Source organism: Somniosus microcephalus, chromosome 2 (assembly GCF_052327205.1).
Source record: "Somniosus microcephalus isolate GS21.2 chromosome 2, FLI_Smic_1.0, whole genome shotgun sequence".
Taxonomy (NCBI): domain Eukaryota; kingdom Metazoa; phylum Chordata; class Chondrichthyes; order Squaliformes; family Somniosidae; genus Somniosus; species Somniosus microcephalus.
Genome location: NC_140988.1, coordinates 229,132,146 through 229,149,829, shown reverse-complemented (window position 1 = coordinate 229,149,829; position 17,684 = coordinate 229,132,146). Strand labels below are relative to the sequence as shown.

Sequence of the window (17,684 nt, the reverse complement as noted above, 5' to 3'; positions counted from 1 at the left end):
TAAAGAAGTCTTGCTGCAATTATATAAGGCTTTGCTGAGACCAAACCTGGAATACTGGTTAGCAGTCAACCTACTTCCTCCTCTGGTTCACAACGACACGTTTTTGAGTAAGTATGAGACATTTCATCGTGGAGTATATGGAACAGACTTTATTGATACTCAGTACAGGTGATCCAGCCTAACTATACTGAGAGTGGCTTTTCGATTTCTGTATCTCTCGAGCCCTCTGAAGAAATGTTGAAAACCATGCTTCTTTATGCCCCTTATTTTGACTACATTGAAGTAAAATGTCATAGATAAGACTGCATGACGTGTCGATTCTCAAACCCTTTGTAAACAGACTATTCATGTAAACAGTTGTAGTTATTTACTTCAAAACTATGTCCCTTAAACAAGACTTCCTGATGTAACAGTCCCTAAACCCTTTGAAGAAAAAGCCTCACCAAATGTTACCATTTCATACTGCAGCTAATGAATTTGCTACCCATATTTCATTACCCTAGCCCCTAAAGTTACTTTTTATTACCTTGAAATCTTAACCACTCATGGGTGACGTCATTACTGCACAAGCCCTTTTTGCATCAGAAAACAAGTAATGCATTCCTTTCACGACATTCCAAAGTCATCCTGTTTATATTGAAAAGTTTATTGCTTCATGATACGAAGAAGTTCAACTGTTAAATTTTTAACTCAAACTTTTAACTCTCACGATGTACAGTTTGTTCTCCTTACCTAAGGAAGAATATACTTGCCTTAGAGGGAGTGCAAAGAAGGTTCAGTAAATTGATTCCTGGGATGAGAGGGTTGTCCTATGGGGAGAGATTGAGGCCTAGAAATTCAGTTTGGGCCCGCCAGCTGGTTTGCGCCCAAAAGTTAGCGCTGGGCGGGGAGCCATTTGCGACCGTCAGAAATTCAGTTTTTGCGCCCCAAGTCGGAACCGGGCGCTATTCCAGGGTGTGGCCGCCCCCGCTTGGGGCGCTGAAACTGAATTTCAGCGCTGTAGGCGCCGCTGCGCCACCCGATGCGGTGCGGCAGGCTGCGGTACTGCAGGCCTCCTCCTCTTAAGGTGGAGGTGCCTGCAACGGGGAGATCGCCGCTGGATTGTGCCGGCAAATGAGCCCGGCACCACGGAGAAGTGCCGGGCTCGCGGAAAGCAGCCGGCAATGCCGCGGGGGGGGGGGGGTGGTGGAGGAGGCCGGGGAAGGAGGTGCGGGCAGGCGGCCGCCGAAAAAGCGGCCGGCCGCAGCTCCACCTTTATGCGCCCCACTAAAGCTGCAGTAAGGCCCTGGTCTCCGGATGTAAGTAGCGGCCGCCACGGAGGAGGCGGCGGCAACTGAATATGGGATTCAGGCCGGCATCGGGGCGGAACCGGGGCACTGCGCACACCGATGACGTCATCGGTGCCGGCGCAGCGCTACCGGCTACCGCCGCCATTACCGCAGCGCTGAATATCAGCGCGAACTCCTCTGTTGGCGCAAAAGCCCTCTTTGGGTGAAAACTGGGCGCAAAGCCAACCGAATTTCTAGGCCTGAGTATATTGGGCCTATACACTCTGGAGTTTAGAAGAATGAGAGGTGATCTCATTGAAGTGTATAAAATTCTTAGAGGGCTTGACAGGGTAGATGCTGAGAGGCTGTTTCCCCTGGTTGTAGAGTCTAGAACTAGGGGTCATAGTCTCAGGATAAGGGGTCAGCCATTTAGGACTGAGATGAGGAGAAATTTCTTCACTCAGAGGGTGGTGAATCTTTGGAATTCTCTACCCCAGAGGGCTGTGGAGGCTCAGTCAGTGAGTATATTCAAGGCTGAGATCAATAGATTTCTGGGAACTAAGGGATATGGGGATAGGGTGGGAAAGTGGAGTTTATGTAGAAGTTCAGCCATGATCTTATTGAATGGCGGAGAAGGCTCGAGGGGTCGTATAGCCTACTCTTGTTCCTGTTTCTTATGTTCTTATGGTGATAGAAGGAAACATCATTATTTTACTTGCAGTAAAAAATTAACTTCCTAAACGTGCTTGTGTGTGTTATTTATAGCAAATTATCTATTGCTTGGGGCATGTAATGCTTTTGAAGGCCATTGCATTACAGATTGTGAATATGGAGTTGTGGTGTATGTGCCTTTAAGAGCAATTATGGTGTATGTGCCTTTAAGAGCCCCAGGTGTGCGTAATGCCGGTAATTGCCACTTGGGCTATATAAGCCTGTGTATTGTGTATATCCTTTAGAAACCCCCACCCCCACCCCACCCCACCCCCCCCCCCCCCCACCCCCACCCCCACCCCCCCCCCCCCCACCCCCACCCCCACCCCCACCCCCACCCCCACCCCGACTTGCTTAGTAAATACCTATGAACCAACTCCTGTCTTCAGTGTCTTTATCTACACACGGACACTACAGGAGTTACTTTCTTTTGTTGAACAAGGTTGTTAATTCAAACTAGAATTGTATGTTTATGCCATTAACATGGCATTTTGTTCAACTCTAATGTTAGTTTACACTGGTCAAACTTTTACCTATTTCTGTTAGTTTCTTTAAACTGTTCTTTTGAAAGTTGAGTCTTATTTATAATGCATCTTTTTGAGCTTTATCTCTCAGTATCAACATTTTGCTATCCCATCTGTCTTTTCTGCTCTGTTTGTCATTGCTTCTTTATCAACTTTTCCCTTCACTGAAAAAGTGAAACTTTCTGATCTTGCCATTCTTGCCAGTCAAATTACATGTTGTATGGAATGATTCTGTTTTAATTTACTTCAATTCCACATGAAAACTGGCTAAATTGAAAACAATAATTTACTGAAGTGAATTCCTCAGTAGAGTTAAATGTTTTATATTCCCTGTGTTCAAGTTATATGGAAATGCAAAATGACTCACTTAAATTGATGTGAAGATGCAGAGAAGGTGAAAAGGGAAAAATTACACGAGAATGAAGAATATCAATTTTGCTGGCATGTGTTGTAGCACCTAATAAATTTTTAAAAAGTGGACGCTTGTGTATAAGGAGATTTTTTAGGCAATAGCGAAGGAAAAAAATTAATGAACACTGCAAAAAAATTTCAGATGGAGACAAACGCATCCATTGCATTGTAATTGAATGGAGCTTCAAAATATGTCTGATATTGAGTATAGAACTGCTTTGGATCAAGGTAGGAGATGTTGCACTCCACCATGAAGTATTGGAATGGTTCAACGTGCTCTTTTGTTCCCAGACTTATTGGAACAGGAAATTAAATTATTAATTTATATTCCTAGATCTGTTATTTAATTAAAGTAATTAGATTGGAAGCAGTGAAGCAGTAAAATGAGCTGAATTAGTTTTATATTGACTCTGTTTTGAAAAACAATCTATTCTGAGCTAGTTCCATCAGCACATCATTGAATCAGTATTAACAGAGGTAAAGAGATATACTGTTGGTTCCGCCGTTCACTAAGGTCCCATATAACCCGTTGCCCTCACATTATTAGCTCGCACTTCCAGCAAGTTATGGCACAAAAACGGTTTGAGCTGTAGGGTGCAGGAAAAAGTATAACTAACGGCATATGCTGCGAGATGCCCCGCTCCAGCAAGATTTGGCCCATTATGTTTGGATTTTGAGCAGATTGATTTCTTACTCCTTCAACTAAAAATGGTGTATAGTGTAGGAGGTAAAGGTAGTAATTAGAATTTGGAATAAACTATGCCATGATGAACATTTGCATCAGTTTGAATTTCATATTTGGGATCAGATTGTATTTTGGATTGTCTGAATCCAGTTTGGGGAGACATGTATAAGGTTTTTGGGAATGTTGTAAATGCCATGTTGCAGACAGATAACTCTGACTACCAGGGAAATGGCTGCCTCAGACATGTAGGCCCACTGGACTACAAATACAGACAAATAAGTACTTGCCAAAGTGCTTTTCAACCAATGAATCACTTTTTAGAAGTACATTCTCTGTTATGCAAGATAGCCAAGAGAATGGAATAGATAAATCCAGAATCAGACTGAGAATAGGACAAGGGGCCACAGGTTCAAACTAGTTTACGGTAAATTTAGGACTCTTATCAGGATATTCTTCAAAACAAGTGGTGATCAACACATGGAATGGTCTGTGTGGCTTAGTGGCGGCAAAAGGCCAGGAATTAGTTGAGAAACAATTGGATTCTGGAAGCCTGGGGTCCTTCTGGAAAGATTAATTAAAATGGATGTGAATGGCCTTATCCATAATTATCTTGTGAATCACGGCAGCCAATTTAGACACCGCAAGATCCCACAAACAGCAAATCTGATTATTGGGAGGAATGTTGGCCAGGACGCCATGCTCATCTTTCATTCGCCCATGTGGCCTTTTCTGCTCACTTGAGCAGGCAGTTGGGGCCTCAGTTTAACATCTCATCCAGAAGACGGCACCTCCAACAATATAGCATTCCCTTAGTACTACCCTCAACTTTCAGCTGAAATCATGGCTGTAGTGGGGTTTGAACTCTCAACCTTCTGACTCAAACAGAAGTGCTACCAACTGAGTCAGTTTGACACTTCCAGTAGTAACTAGTAGAATGGGTAGCATGACATTCTGAAGATATGAACTTTGCATTAATATGAATAATCGTTGTAATTACTTTATAATTTCAGATAATTGGCATTCCGTCCCCGTCCTCATTATTCAAGTTTATAGTTCCAATGATGCGCTCTGAGAGCATGGAAATTACAGAATCTCTGGTGCTGGGGCTTGGCAGGACCAATCCTGTAGCATTTAGGTAAGAGCATTTCATTGCACAAGTTTCACACTAATTATTGTTTCTCAGCACCAGCAAAGCACATTAAGATACATTTTATTTGGCTTCTCTTTCAAGATATTTGAAGAGCAGTATACTGTACTTGCTGTAGGATTACCCAAATGTCCTTATTTTTTGGGAGCCAGTTCAATATCTCCAGCTGTTTGTGTCCTGAGAAGACAAGACATTGCTTTTTGCTGTGGATCACAAAGACTGCTTGGCACATCTATGACCCAGAAAGTAGGATGAAGAGGCAGAGTACAGTTTTCAAGCTGAATTGAGGAAAAATGTCAGATAGCAATGCTATCAACAAAAAATGTTTCACCTGACCTCTATGCACTTTCCTTCATGTTGAACAAAGACCTTGCCATTAATTTGCAAACAAAGTTCAATATGCATTTTGAGGGTACTTTTAGTCCATGAGGACTGAATTATAAGCAGCTCATGTTTGGCTTGTTTCCTTTTTTGCAGAGACTTAATAGAAGAACTTCACCCCATTATAAAGGAAGCACTTGAAAGAAGACCAGAGGTAAATGAAGCTCATTTTTCTTAATTAATTTTCCAGATTATCTGCTTTAGAGAAGTTTGGTTTTGTTGTGAAGGATTTAGTGTACAGTATTAGACATTTTTAATTTATATATTAAACAGCAAAAGAAGCTGGCAGTCGGATTTCTGAGTTTCAAATTGTGAAGCTGTTTTCTTCAGTTCTGTAGCATCCAAATTATTCTGAGCAAAGAGTATTTCATTATGAAGTGAATGCATTCTGCCGAGTAAGCCTTGTTCACAGAAATTCTCTGATATTTTCATTTGGTGTGAAACCTGTTTTGAAACAAAGTAACACTTTTCTCTTCCTTAACTGTTAACTCTCATGTCTGTGTGTACTTGATGTCTACAAAATTTTAGTTCTTGTTGTCATGTTTTTGTCACACTTCTGTGCCACTTTTTTCCATTATAAATTCCTGTGTCCACATTGACAATAGGAACTTCCTATATAAACTTGTCATGTTGTTATTACCACCCTCCTACTGGTGGCTCTGATGTAGCACATCAGTTTTGTATCTCCCAGCTCCTCAGCCTGTAGTTCCAACCAACTCGGCTCCCCACATTGCCGTAAGTTGTGTTATTTAACTATTCTATATTAAAGATGCTGAGTGGGTTGCAGCATTCTGTTTCAATATATATCAAAGAATTGTATGTCCGGCTTTATGAATGGGAAAACCCATTTTAAAAGTGTCAACATTTAGCTACAGTACCTCTTACACCTATAGGTGGCGCTGTAGTTGGCATTTATAATGGTAAAATAACTCTCAGAACTTTAGTTCAAAATCTACCACTAGGTCTGTATTATTGCTCTTACAGTCACCATCTGTGTTATGGAAAAAAATTGCATTTCTATAGCACCTTTCACAACCTCGGGGCGTCCCAAAGTGCTTCACAACCAATGAAGTACTTTTGAAGTGTAGTCACTGTTGAAATGTAGGGAAACACGACAACCAATATGCGCACAGCAAGCTCCCACAAACAACAATGTGATAAATGACCAGATCATCTGTTTTAGTGATGTTGGTTGAGGGATAAATATTGGCCAAGACACTGGGGAGAACTCCTCTGCTCTTCGAATAGTGCCATGGGATCTTTTTTGTCTACCTGAGAGGGCAGACTCGGTTTAACATCTCATCTGAATGACGGTGCAGCACTGCCCCAGTACTGCACTGAAGTGTAAGCTTAGCTCTTGTGCTCAAGTCTCTGGAATGGGACTTGAACTCACAACCCTCTGACTCAGAAATGAAAGTGCCACAGGTGCCACAGCTGACACAGATCCACAAGATGGCAGTGCAGAATAAAAATGTATTTAACGGTTCATGTAGAATTGCCTCCCTTAATGGCATCATGAATCCAGTTTCCATAGCCTAGACCCTGGGTCTCACCCATATTCCTGTAGTCACCTCCTACCCCCTCCCCCGCCTCTGAAGAAATAGCATACCACCCTATTGCAAAGTTAAGATCCCCGCCCCCACCCCACCTCCCCTCCACTCTTAAGGAATTCATTCAGAGAACCCGATTGTGTGTCACCATCTTTTGTACAAGCATGCCCCTACAGCTCCATGAACCACCTCTGTGCTGTCAACGCCACATGTCCATCTAGCCACCGAGCCCTCCCTCCACCTTTGTTTACCTTCGTGTTCACATTCTTTTCCCCCTTTCCATCCTTTTACCTCCTCTTTGCCCTTCTCCCTCTCTTCCCACCCCTTTACCATAGGGCATAGACTGGTTTGTATAACAATTGAACCTCATTGATAAATGTGCAATAGATTTTTTTTAATTGCTTACTAAAAAATTAAATAGCAGTTGAAAACTTAATGAAGATATTTTACTTTTTGGTAAATATTGTTACAGTAATTATTTGTCATCTGTTAAATTATTTTTTTAAATGCCCCTTTTGGAATTATATGGTGCCAAGAGTATTGTCCTTTTGATATGATCAATGCACCATATAAATAATACGGTAGCAATTTAATTCCGAGAATGTGTAGAGATACCGGTATGATACCGCATTTAAACAAGCGCAACTGATCTGCTAATACACAAGCAACAGTCACAACTGAGTTATGTTTGTTTGGCACCAGTTTTGTATTCAGTTTATACAATTGGTGACTATAGTTTATAAAAATGTCTTGGTATAAATGAAGAAAATGAAAAACTGTAGAGCTGTCTTTATATGTGGCATCATGGAAGAATCTTATAGTTCCATGCAATATTTTAGCTAAGAGTTGTGATTGGTTCTCTTGGTGTGTGGAGATTTCAGAGTATGAAGTTTTTGTTACTTCTCAAGCATTTTATATAATTTCCGCATATTTAATTCTGCCTTTCTGTATTGGAATAGATATGTTTTATAGTTTCACTAACATTTTTAGCTTTTTGCAACCAAACCCTGCCCTTTGAGGTGAGGTGTAGCTCTGCAGTCAGAAGTAGTCCATTGAAAAAGAGTATCTCATTGTTTGAGCACCAGCTGCATGATTTGTCATTTTTCTAACTACAGTAATTTGAAAACTTACAAAACCCATTTCTTCAAGATAGTATGTGATCGATATTGAAAGCTGCCAAGCACATTCTATACACAAAGGGTTAAAGAAATGCTTTTGTGTAGTAATGATTCTAATTTGACAGTTATATCTACAGGTACTACTTTGGAAATTTATGGGCTGTATTCAGACACTCACTGTAATTTTTATTTACAGTGGATAAATTTTGTTGCGTTAATTAAGCAGTTATGTAGTCATTTCATTTTACCTGTACTGTTGGGTACAATGTGGAACTTCAAAACACTGGAAATAAGTAATGTTTGTATCTAATGCAGAATATGAAACGACGCAGGCGTCGAGACATTTTGCGAGTGCAACTCGTGAGGATCTTTGAGCTACTGGCAGATGCTGGTGTAACTAGTCACAGGTAAGCCACAAACGTACCATTGGGTTCCAATTTTATGTCAACAAACTGCAACAGAATATCGTACTATTAAAGAAGCACTGCACAATTAAGTGCTGTGACTGATGTGAAGCTGAGCCAGGAAGACCACGAACATCCCATCTTTGATCCCCATTCTACTCGGGTAGCTGATCTCAGCCAGGTTAGCGAGAGGTGTCGTATAATTGACCTCGGTTGACCATGGATGGGGAGGGAAAAATGTCAGGATTGGGCTCAACAATGGTGTCACACATAGTTGAAAACTTGATGACATTCACTGTCTAGGCAATAGACAAAGAATCATCTTTAGCCCCCGCTACAAACTCCCATACCATTGCAGCTGGTTCCGTTTCTTTCCCTAGCCACTATCTCCGGCTGAACCAGATCGTTCACAACCTTGCTGTTCTGCTCAACAATGAGCTGACCTTTCAACCTCATACCTTCTCCATCACAAAGACCAGCTCCAGCACTGTAACATTGCTTGCCTCCTCCTCCTGAGATGGGCCAAAGGATAGACAGTTGGGAATTTGGAAAAGCAGTTGTAAGTAATTTGGGGGAAGAGTTTATTCCAGGAGCGATGCAGAAAGAAGTGAGCTTGGAAGCAGGTAGGGTGATGTGGATGGTGAGAGATACAAGGAAGTGGTCAGAGATGGCCTTGTCTGTGATAGAGGAAGTTGTCAAGATTCGCTGGCATCAGGCAAGCGGGGTGGGAGGGTTGACAAGAGAAGATGGAGCAGCTGGGGTTTCTGCTGGTCAGGAGGGAGTGACTAGTTTCTTCGTCTAACAGCATTGATATGATTAAAGGGTATATTCCACCAAATCTAAAATAATTTCTACTAAGATTTATACATTATTAAAATAAATATTACTTCTTCTTTTGTCTATCCTTCACATTCATACCTCATGTTGTGGGGTAGGTCACTCTCTTTTTTCTGTATAGATTCATAGCCTGCAATCCTATACAGGAATACTGAGAAAAGCTGGTTTAAGTAGCCTATCCATAACTCTTGTATAGATGTAAGGGATATTATTCTCCAGTTCAATAAAATGTATCCTCTTTGCTGCCTATGGTTTTCTATTTTAGAGAATCTTGATTATCTATCAATTTCAGTTATTCACCAAGTATCGTTCCACCATGGATAATCGGGGTTCCACTGCACCATATTGTATAACGACTATACTTTTTTGAAACAAAAGAAGTTCAGTGCAGTCTTTCATTTTGTTCTCAGGCCATAGAAAGGAAGTGTTCAGAAAACAAAGCTATAAATTTTAACAATCACCAAGAAATGAGAAAAAGCTTAGGAAGGAAATATTTATACTTTATAAGAAACATTATTTCCTGACTTTGGAAAAGCTTAGACCGAGGTGCAATATTTTCTCCTAACAATTTGTGCATGGTCTCATGAAAGCATTGTTAATTTGTTTCAAAAAGGAAATGAGCTGCAAACTGCCAGTGGCTCTCGTCACTTGATTGGCAAAGAATCCATATTTAATTTACACGTAGCTGTGAAATTTAGATGACACTTAATATAAAAAGTAGAGAACCTTATGTAGCTTTAGTAAGTTAAGTTGTAAAACCATTTTTGGTTTCATCTTTATTGTCATTAGAACTTGTTATTTCAACAAAAGTTTACGTTAGTCAATGGTAATTCTTCCTAACTGGTTATCATTACTCGTAGTGAAATTCTTCTCTTGATCTAATTTTAAAATGAAAATGATAGTTGAGAAAAAAAACCTTTGTTATACTTAGAGGCTCAACATGAGTGATCGACATTAAAAAACTGTTTTGCTAACGTTGTCCAGTTTACTCAGTCCATTGTCAACGATGCTGCAGTTTTCGCCCAAGCTTAGACACCGCTGAGCCTGTGCCGGCACATATATATCATAAATTAAGCCGTGTGTGTAGATTTGCATGTGCACTGTGGTGTTCCAAATTTTGAAGGAAACCAAAGCTCCCAAATCAGTATAGCCTACTTCACATGGGGACACATTTCAATCCACATACGTGTACCAACACCACTTCAGGGGAGTTATCGGGGAATTGGGAGTATTTGTACTGATAAGTAGGTAGAGTAGATTTGATGCCCTTTGTGGCATCAGGGTGTGCATTGTTTTGGAGGTATGGTGCTAGGGCTAGCTGTTAGCCTCGAGACAACGTGGCACCGTTCCAGTGTTGAACATCCTAATTGATGATTCTGATTTGAGGAGAAACAGCTAAATTGAAGTGCAATTTATCAGTTCATTGCTTGTAACTTCACTCTGAATTTTGCAGTACAACTTTCTCTCAAACATCGTGGTATAATGAGGACATAGGTATTTCTTGCTTGTTGTTACTTCAGATTTCCAGCATTCACAGTATTTTGCTATTGTAGGTATTTCTTGCAGTTGGTTTGCGTTTTTGGTTTTCTTATGTATTCTTGTTTTTCCTCCAATTATCAGTGGAAGTGGAGGCCTTGATAATGAAACACATTCCCTCAATAACACTTTGTTGGAGTACGTTGATCTAACGAGGCAGCTACTTGAAGCTGAGAATGACAAGGATTCTGACACATTAAAGGATATCCGATGCCATTTCAGTGCCTTGGTGGCAAATATCATTCAAAATGTCCCAGGTACGCATAATTACATGATAAGCAATGTGCTAATGTCTTGAAATATTTTTGTTAACTAATATGCATTGAGAGTGTAAATGTGCCTAGCAAACACGTGATCTAATTTCTTATTATCTGATAGGGGACAGTAATATTTAGTTGATTTAGCATATTTATAAGCACAAGAGATGCAGTTTATCATGATCTGGTCCAGTCTTGGGGTGCATTTACCCTATAACTGTAACATCAATGTAATGTGAATTTACTTTACACCAATACTAGTTATAGTGTGAATCCAGTTAGGCCCCACAACTATATCTTTTGCAAATGTATAAAATATCATGGTTCAATAACATAGCAAATATTTAAAATAAAAAGGGAACTGAAGATGGAGCAAAAACCAGTAACGTTTATACTATTCGAAAGTTAGACTTTAAAACACTAGCTCAAAGAAGACATGCAACCATGGTAATCAGTTTTACCAGTTAGTTAGATGAGCATATGAACAGCAAACTTCTGGCCTTTGAAGTAGAGGCAGGCTTATTTGAAGACCACCAGATTCTTTCTCAATATAGACCCCACCACCCACAGCCGCCTGTATCGGGCAACTGGCGCTAACCATTTGTCATTATCATAGGCGTCAACTACCATGGCGTTGGTTAAACCGTATTAAGAGTACTGACTATTTTGGACCGTTCAAGCAGCTGTTCGCACCTCATTAAAGTGTGATTACCTGTCAGTCTTTTCAGGCCTCAGGCTCCCTTGAGTTGAGCCAGAGTTACATAAGTGACTGTGTAATCTTCTGGAGTTTTATAACACAGTGAGTCGTACCACCACGTGGTCCCGCTGGGCAGCACATCGGTGCTGGCTAAACAACTGGCAGAGAAACTCCAACAAAATAGGCAGAGTAAGCAAACCTTCTCAGCCTCTTGAGAGTTACCGCAGGGCCTTGAGCAGCTCAGGGAGCCTCAGGTCTGTAAGTCTTCCGTCTCAATGCTGGGGAGCCGGTGTTACAAGTAGCTGTGGCTTCTTTTGAGTTGTAAGTCATGGTGGGTCGTACCATTAAGTTGTCCTGCCGGCGACACATCGGTTTAGCCAAACCGACATGGGAGTAACTCAAAGAAAATGGTCGGCGGCAATCATTCCTGTAGGAGGGGACTAAACAAAGAAAACGAAACTCTGATTCCTTGCGGGGGTCTAACTGAGATGAGGCCTCAGACAAGCACCCACGTCAGACCCGCTCCTACAGGGCTGACAAGAAAAAGGTTGTGCCAATCAAGACCCAAGACTAGGCGAGAGTGCTGACGATTCGAACGCTACCAACCGAGGCTTATCAACTCGGGTTACCTGGATAGGAAGACGCCGCCATTCCAAGGGACCAGGGACCTAGAGAAGATTCTCCAAAGTTGACGATGTCTTTAAGGACACAGGAGAAGCAGCTCTTGTAACGGTCGAAGAGACTGCACCATCCAATGACTGTCCGAGATATAACTACCAGAGCCCCAGAACGTGGGTATGGAACCAGGTCGGATTCCACACGGGGGTGTGCTTGTAAATTGTTGTTATTGTCGTTACTAGTTTTTCTGTCTGTTAATCATTGATGTATTGTATATATTACAATTACTCGTGTCAATTGTAATAAAGCTAGCTGCATTAAATGATGATCAGATGATCAAACATTAAAATTCACGACTTAACGCAGTTTCACTAGTACCTCTTATGGTGACTTCCACATGCTTGGTAGACCTGTGCTTGGCCGCCCGTATTCACGAAATCAACCCGGTCAACTTCAACACCCAGAATTCGCCACCCTCCTTGGCCTGTGACGATTCGCTAGGACATGCCCCGTAGACGAGCCACGTAAAGACTCGAAATAGACACTCGTTTAATGGGGCCCCCATCCCACGAGTGTACCAAAACAGCCCAGCCAACTTCAGTCACCCATCACCATGGAGAGACAGAGCATGGGGATTCCCTCTATGCTTTAAAAAAAATTGTTGGTTACACTGGCCACCGCGTATAGCGTTGACAGCAATGCACTCGCTGTAAGCAGTGGGGATGGTGATCCAGTAATCAGAATGTCAATTATTTCTATCACTGAAGTAGACATGTGTGAACAGTAATCAGAGATTAAAAAAGGCATCTTCGCCCACAATTGCAAACTTGCATACAATATCATTTCAAAAGCCCAAGGTACTAGCCAAACAAACTTGATATGATTAGCTTCTGGTCAGATCTCACCAACAAAGGTCACACCTTGAAACTATCTTCAGATAGTTTTAATATATTGTCTTTCTTCCCCCATGTGAAGGAACTCTATTTAAGAATATGGCTAGCCAAGTCTCCATTTTCTAAATTCACAGTATTTAGTGTTATCTGTAGTTTCATATACCCTGTACAAAAAAATATATTACAAGAACTTTGTGTGATGGAGCTCTGCTTCTGTCATCAATGCTTAACTTGGCGTACTCTGAGCACTGGTACATTTTAAATCATAAAGAAAGAAAGACTTGCATTTATATAGTGCCTTTCACGACCACCGGGCGTCACAAAGTGTTTTACAGCCAATGAAGTAAGGGCAGAAATTTTCATTGCTGAATGTGCTCGGAGATTAAATAGGATTGCTTGAATAACTGTCAAAATTCCATAAATGTTTTGCTGAGATATTGAATTTTACCAGCCAAATTGGCCGATCCTAATGTAGTTTTGAAATGACTATGTTCTACGTAATCCTTCATCTATGAGTGTGAGAGTACACCAGATCCAAAATCTGACGCCAGCCGAAGAAAATAAACCATTCTCTTACCATTGTTTAGCACTTGTGTGTCAGAAGGAACTTTTTATTTAAATTGTTTTAAAGGTAATATATTATACAATGCTTAATTTATCCAGGAGACATAGAGATTCATTTTACCTTTTTGTCTTTCCTTACAGTGCACCAACGCAGGGCTATCTTTCCACAACAGAGTCTACGTCATAGTCTATTTATGTTGTTCAGCCACTGGGCCGGTCCCTTTAGCATAATGTTTACTCCTCTGGACAGATACAGTGATAGGAACATGCAAATTAACCGGCACCAGTACTCCGCATTAAAGGTACAAGACATTGATCCTCTAGTTCACTGTGAAAATCCACCAAATGTTTTGTTAAGTCTAGGTCTACATGTAATGGTGTTATATTTTGTCCTGCTAGTTGCATCCTGTCATTTGACAAATGTTACTGATCAGTATTTTTCTTTAAGTGGATCACGTACTAAAAATTAACATAAACATTATATTAGTGTATATAGCAACAACATATTCAGTAAAAATCCTCATTACTGCTTGTTTATATAAGGAAGAACGAAAATATTTGTAATAATTTTCTTGCATGAAAATGCTTTTGTGTCTGGGCGCGAGCTCAAATGAGGTTTAATTTCATACCAGTGTAATAGGGGGAGAAAATCATTATAGCCCCGTTTGGGGCGCTAAATTTTAAAAGTTTAGAAAATTAGCGCCAGGTGCTAATGATTTTAAACTTTAAAAAAATTCGCTTTTGTGCTCCAAGAAGGAAGTGGAGCGCTTGATTTAGCATCCACCTCCTTCTTGGAAACACAAAACCGAATTTTTTAAAAGTTTAGAGTCATTCACACCAGGCGTTAATTTTCATTGCCGTCACAGTCTGCGGGCGAAGGAGATCGGGGCGCAACACTGTAGCGCCGCCACAAAACTCCCGCCGAATATGGCAGGAGTCGATGTCAGCGCCGCACCCGGTCGCAAAGCCATTTGCGACCCGTTAGCAACAGGAGGTGCAAAGGCACTCAATTTTGCCTCCAAAATGTCTTTCTATTACATGTGCACCACCTACTGACACTAAATGGAACAGTATGGGGGAGAAATTCAGTTGGTTGCGCCACCCATTAGCACCTTAAGAGGGCGCTAAGTGGGTCGCAAGCCAACTCACGCCCGGGCGCGGCACTGCCCACGCCTCCCGCTAAATTCCGCGGGATGTTAGTGGTGACGCTAACCGTTAGCGCTGCACAGCTGCCGATGACATCATCGGTGTGCGCAGTGCCCCGCTGGCGCCCCGGCCGCAATATTCGGCAGCGCCCCCTGATTTACAGCCGGACGCTATGTCCAACAGGGTCAGGGGGGCGTACCTGCGGCCGGGGAGGCGCAAATTAAAGGCGAGGTGCGGGGCGCCCATTTTTGTTGCTGGCTGCCTGCCAGCACCTGCCTGCGCTCCCGTCCCCGGCCTCCTGACCCCCCCCACCCCCGCGGAGTGCCGGCTGCGCTCCTCGGTGCCGGGCTCTTTTACCTGCACTCCCAATCCTCGGGGCCCAGCTGGGCCCCAGATCGAGCCCGGCACTTCTCCTCGGTGCCGAGCTCTTTTGCCTGCACTCCCGATCCTCGGGAGCCCAGCTGGGCCCCAGATCACGCTGCACAAGGCCCCTCCCCTTTAAGAAGGGGAGGAAGGCCTGCAATACCGCAGCGCGATGCACGCTGCGGCATGTTGCGCCACGATATTCACTCGCAGCGCCCCAAGAGGGATGCGGGCCGCCTCCAGTAGCGCCGCGCTTCCCTTTGGGGCGCAACCACTCAATTTCCGGTGCGGGGGCGCGAATGTTTCCGGGGCGCTACTTTTAGCGCCCTGGCAAGGCTGGCGCCCCAAACGGGGCTATACTCAATTTCTCCCCCTATGTGTCTAATATCTAAATCGGAACAATTTCAGCTTTATTTTAGTCATGGTTATGGCATTCACACATGTGACAGAATTACAATCTAAAGTCAAGTTTCATTCTTCATTTGTCTTATTTTGGCGCATTCTTTGTGGACCATTAACTGGAATTTTATTTAACAACAGCCTCGTAGGTTTAAAGTTTGAAAACAATTTCTTTAACCATAGAATTATAAAGCACAGAAAGCGGCCATTCGGCCCATCATGCATGTGCCGACTCTTTGGTAGAGCTATCCAACTAGTCCCACTCCCTGGCTCTTTCCCCATGGCCCTGTAATTTTGTTACCTTCAAATATTTATCCAATTCACTTTTGAAAGTTGCTATTGAATCTGGTTCCACCACCCTTGCAGTGCATTCCAGGTCACAACAAAACTCGGCGTAAAAAATGTTTTCCTCATGTCGCCTCTGGTTCTTTTACCAATCACCTTAAATCTGTGTCCCCAGGTTATCGACCCTTCTGTCACTGGAAACAGTTTCTCCTTATTTACTCTTATCAAAACCGTTCATGATTTTGAACACCTCTATCAAATCTCCTCTTAACCTTCACTGCTTTAAAGAAATCAACCCCAGTTTCTCCACATAACTGAAGTCCCTCATCCCTGGTAGCATTCTAGTAAATCTCTTCTGCACCCTCTCTAAAGCCTTGACATCCTTCCTAAAGTGTGGTGCCCAGAATTGAAAATACTCAGTAGAGGCCTTATTAGTGTTTTATGAAGGTTTAGCATAACTTCCTTGCTTTTGTATTCTATGCCTCTATTAATAAAGCCAAGAATCCCATATGCTTTTTTACAGCCTTCTTAACTTGTTCTGCCACCTTCAAAGATTTGTTTACAAACACCCCCAGGTCTCTCTGTTTCTGCATCCCCTTTAAAATTGTACCATTTAGTTTATATTGCCTTTCCTCATTCTTTGTACCAAAAGGTATCACTTCACACTGCTCTGCATTAAATTTCATCTGCCATATGTCTGCCCATTTCACCAGTCTGTCTTTGTCCTCCTGAAGTCTGTTATTATCCTTCTCATTGTTTACTATAATTCCGGGTTTTGTGTCATCTGCAAGCTTTGACATTACGCCCTGTATACCCAAGTCCAGGTCATCACTATATATCAAAAAGAGCAATGAGCTTAATACCGACCCCTGGGGAACAGCACTCTGTACTTCCCTCCAGTCTGAAAAACAACCGTTCACCATTACTCTGTTTTCTGACCCTGTTAATTTCGTATCTACGCTGCCAATGTCCCTTTAATCCCATGGGTTTTAATTTTGCTAACAAGTCTATTATGTGGTACGTTATCAAATGCCTTTTGAAAGTCCATATACACAACATTAACTGCATTACCCTCATCCACCCTCTCCGTTACTTCATCAAAGAACTCATTCAAGTTAGTCAAACGTGATTTGCCTTCAACAAATCCATGCTGACTTTCATTTATTAGTCCATACTTTTCCAAGTACCAATTCATTTTGTCACGGATTAATGTCTCTAAAAGCTTTCCCAACACCAACGTTAGGCTGACTGGCCTATAATTGTCAGGTGGATCCCTCTCCCCTTTATTGAACAGGGGTGTAATATTTGCAATCCTCCAGTCCTCTGTCACCATCCTCATGTTTAAGTAGAATTGGAAGATTGTGGCCAGAGCCTCAACAATTTCCACCCTTACTTTCCTCAGTAACCTAGGATGCAGCCCATTCAGACAGGGTAACTTTTCTACTTTGAAGACTGCCAACCTTTTAAGTACCTCTTTATCTATTTTTATCCTATCCAATATCGCTACTATCTCATCCTTGACTTGCTACATTGACAGCATCCTCTTCTTGAGTGAAGACAGATGCAAAGTACTCATTTAGTACTTAACCAAGTCCTCTGCCTCCACAAGATGATCTCCTTTTGTTCCTAATCAGCCCACCCTTCCTTTGACTACCCTTTTACTATTTATATGTTTATAAAAGACTTCTGGGTTCCCTTTTATGTTGACCACTAATCTATTCTCATACTCTCTCTTTGCCCCTTTTATTCCCTTCTTAAGATCACCTCTGTGTTTTCTGCATTCAGCTTGGTTCCCAACTGTATTATGCACCTTACATTTGTCATAAACTTCCTTCTTCTGTTTCATTTTAATCTCTACATCTTTAACATCCAGGGAGCAACAGGTTTGGA

The 17,684-nt window shown here is 42.0% G+C and overlaps 1 protein-coding gene across 9 annotated transcripts in view; it reads left to right on the top strand.

Annotated features, from left to right (window-relative positions):
• fryl (furry homolog, like) overlaps positions 1-17,684 on the top strand; it is a 599,764-nt gene that overhangs the window by 407,588 nt on the left and 174,492 nt on the right. For all 9 annotated transcript variants that reach the window (XM_085969926.1, XM_085969925.1, XM_085969924.1 and 6 more), the window contains 5 exons: positions 4,610-4,734; positions 5,224-5,281; positions 8,111-8,202; positions 10,657-10,829; positions 13,743-13,903. In XM_085969926.1, coding sequence (XP_085826052.1) covers positions 4,610-4,734; positions 5,224-5,281; positions 8,111-8,202; positions 10,657-10,829; positions 13,743-13,903 — 609 coding nt within the window. The remainder of the gene's footprint in view (positions 1-4,609; positions 4,735-5,223; positions 5,282-8,110; positions 8,203-10,656; positions 10,830-13,742; positions 13,904-17,684) is intronic.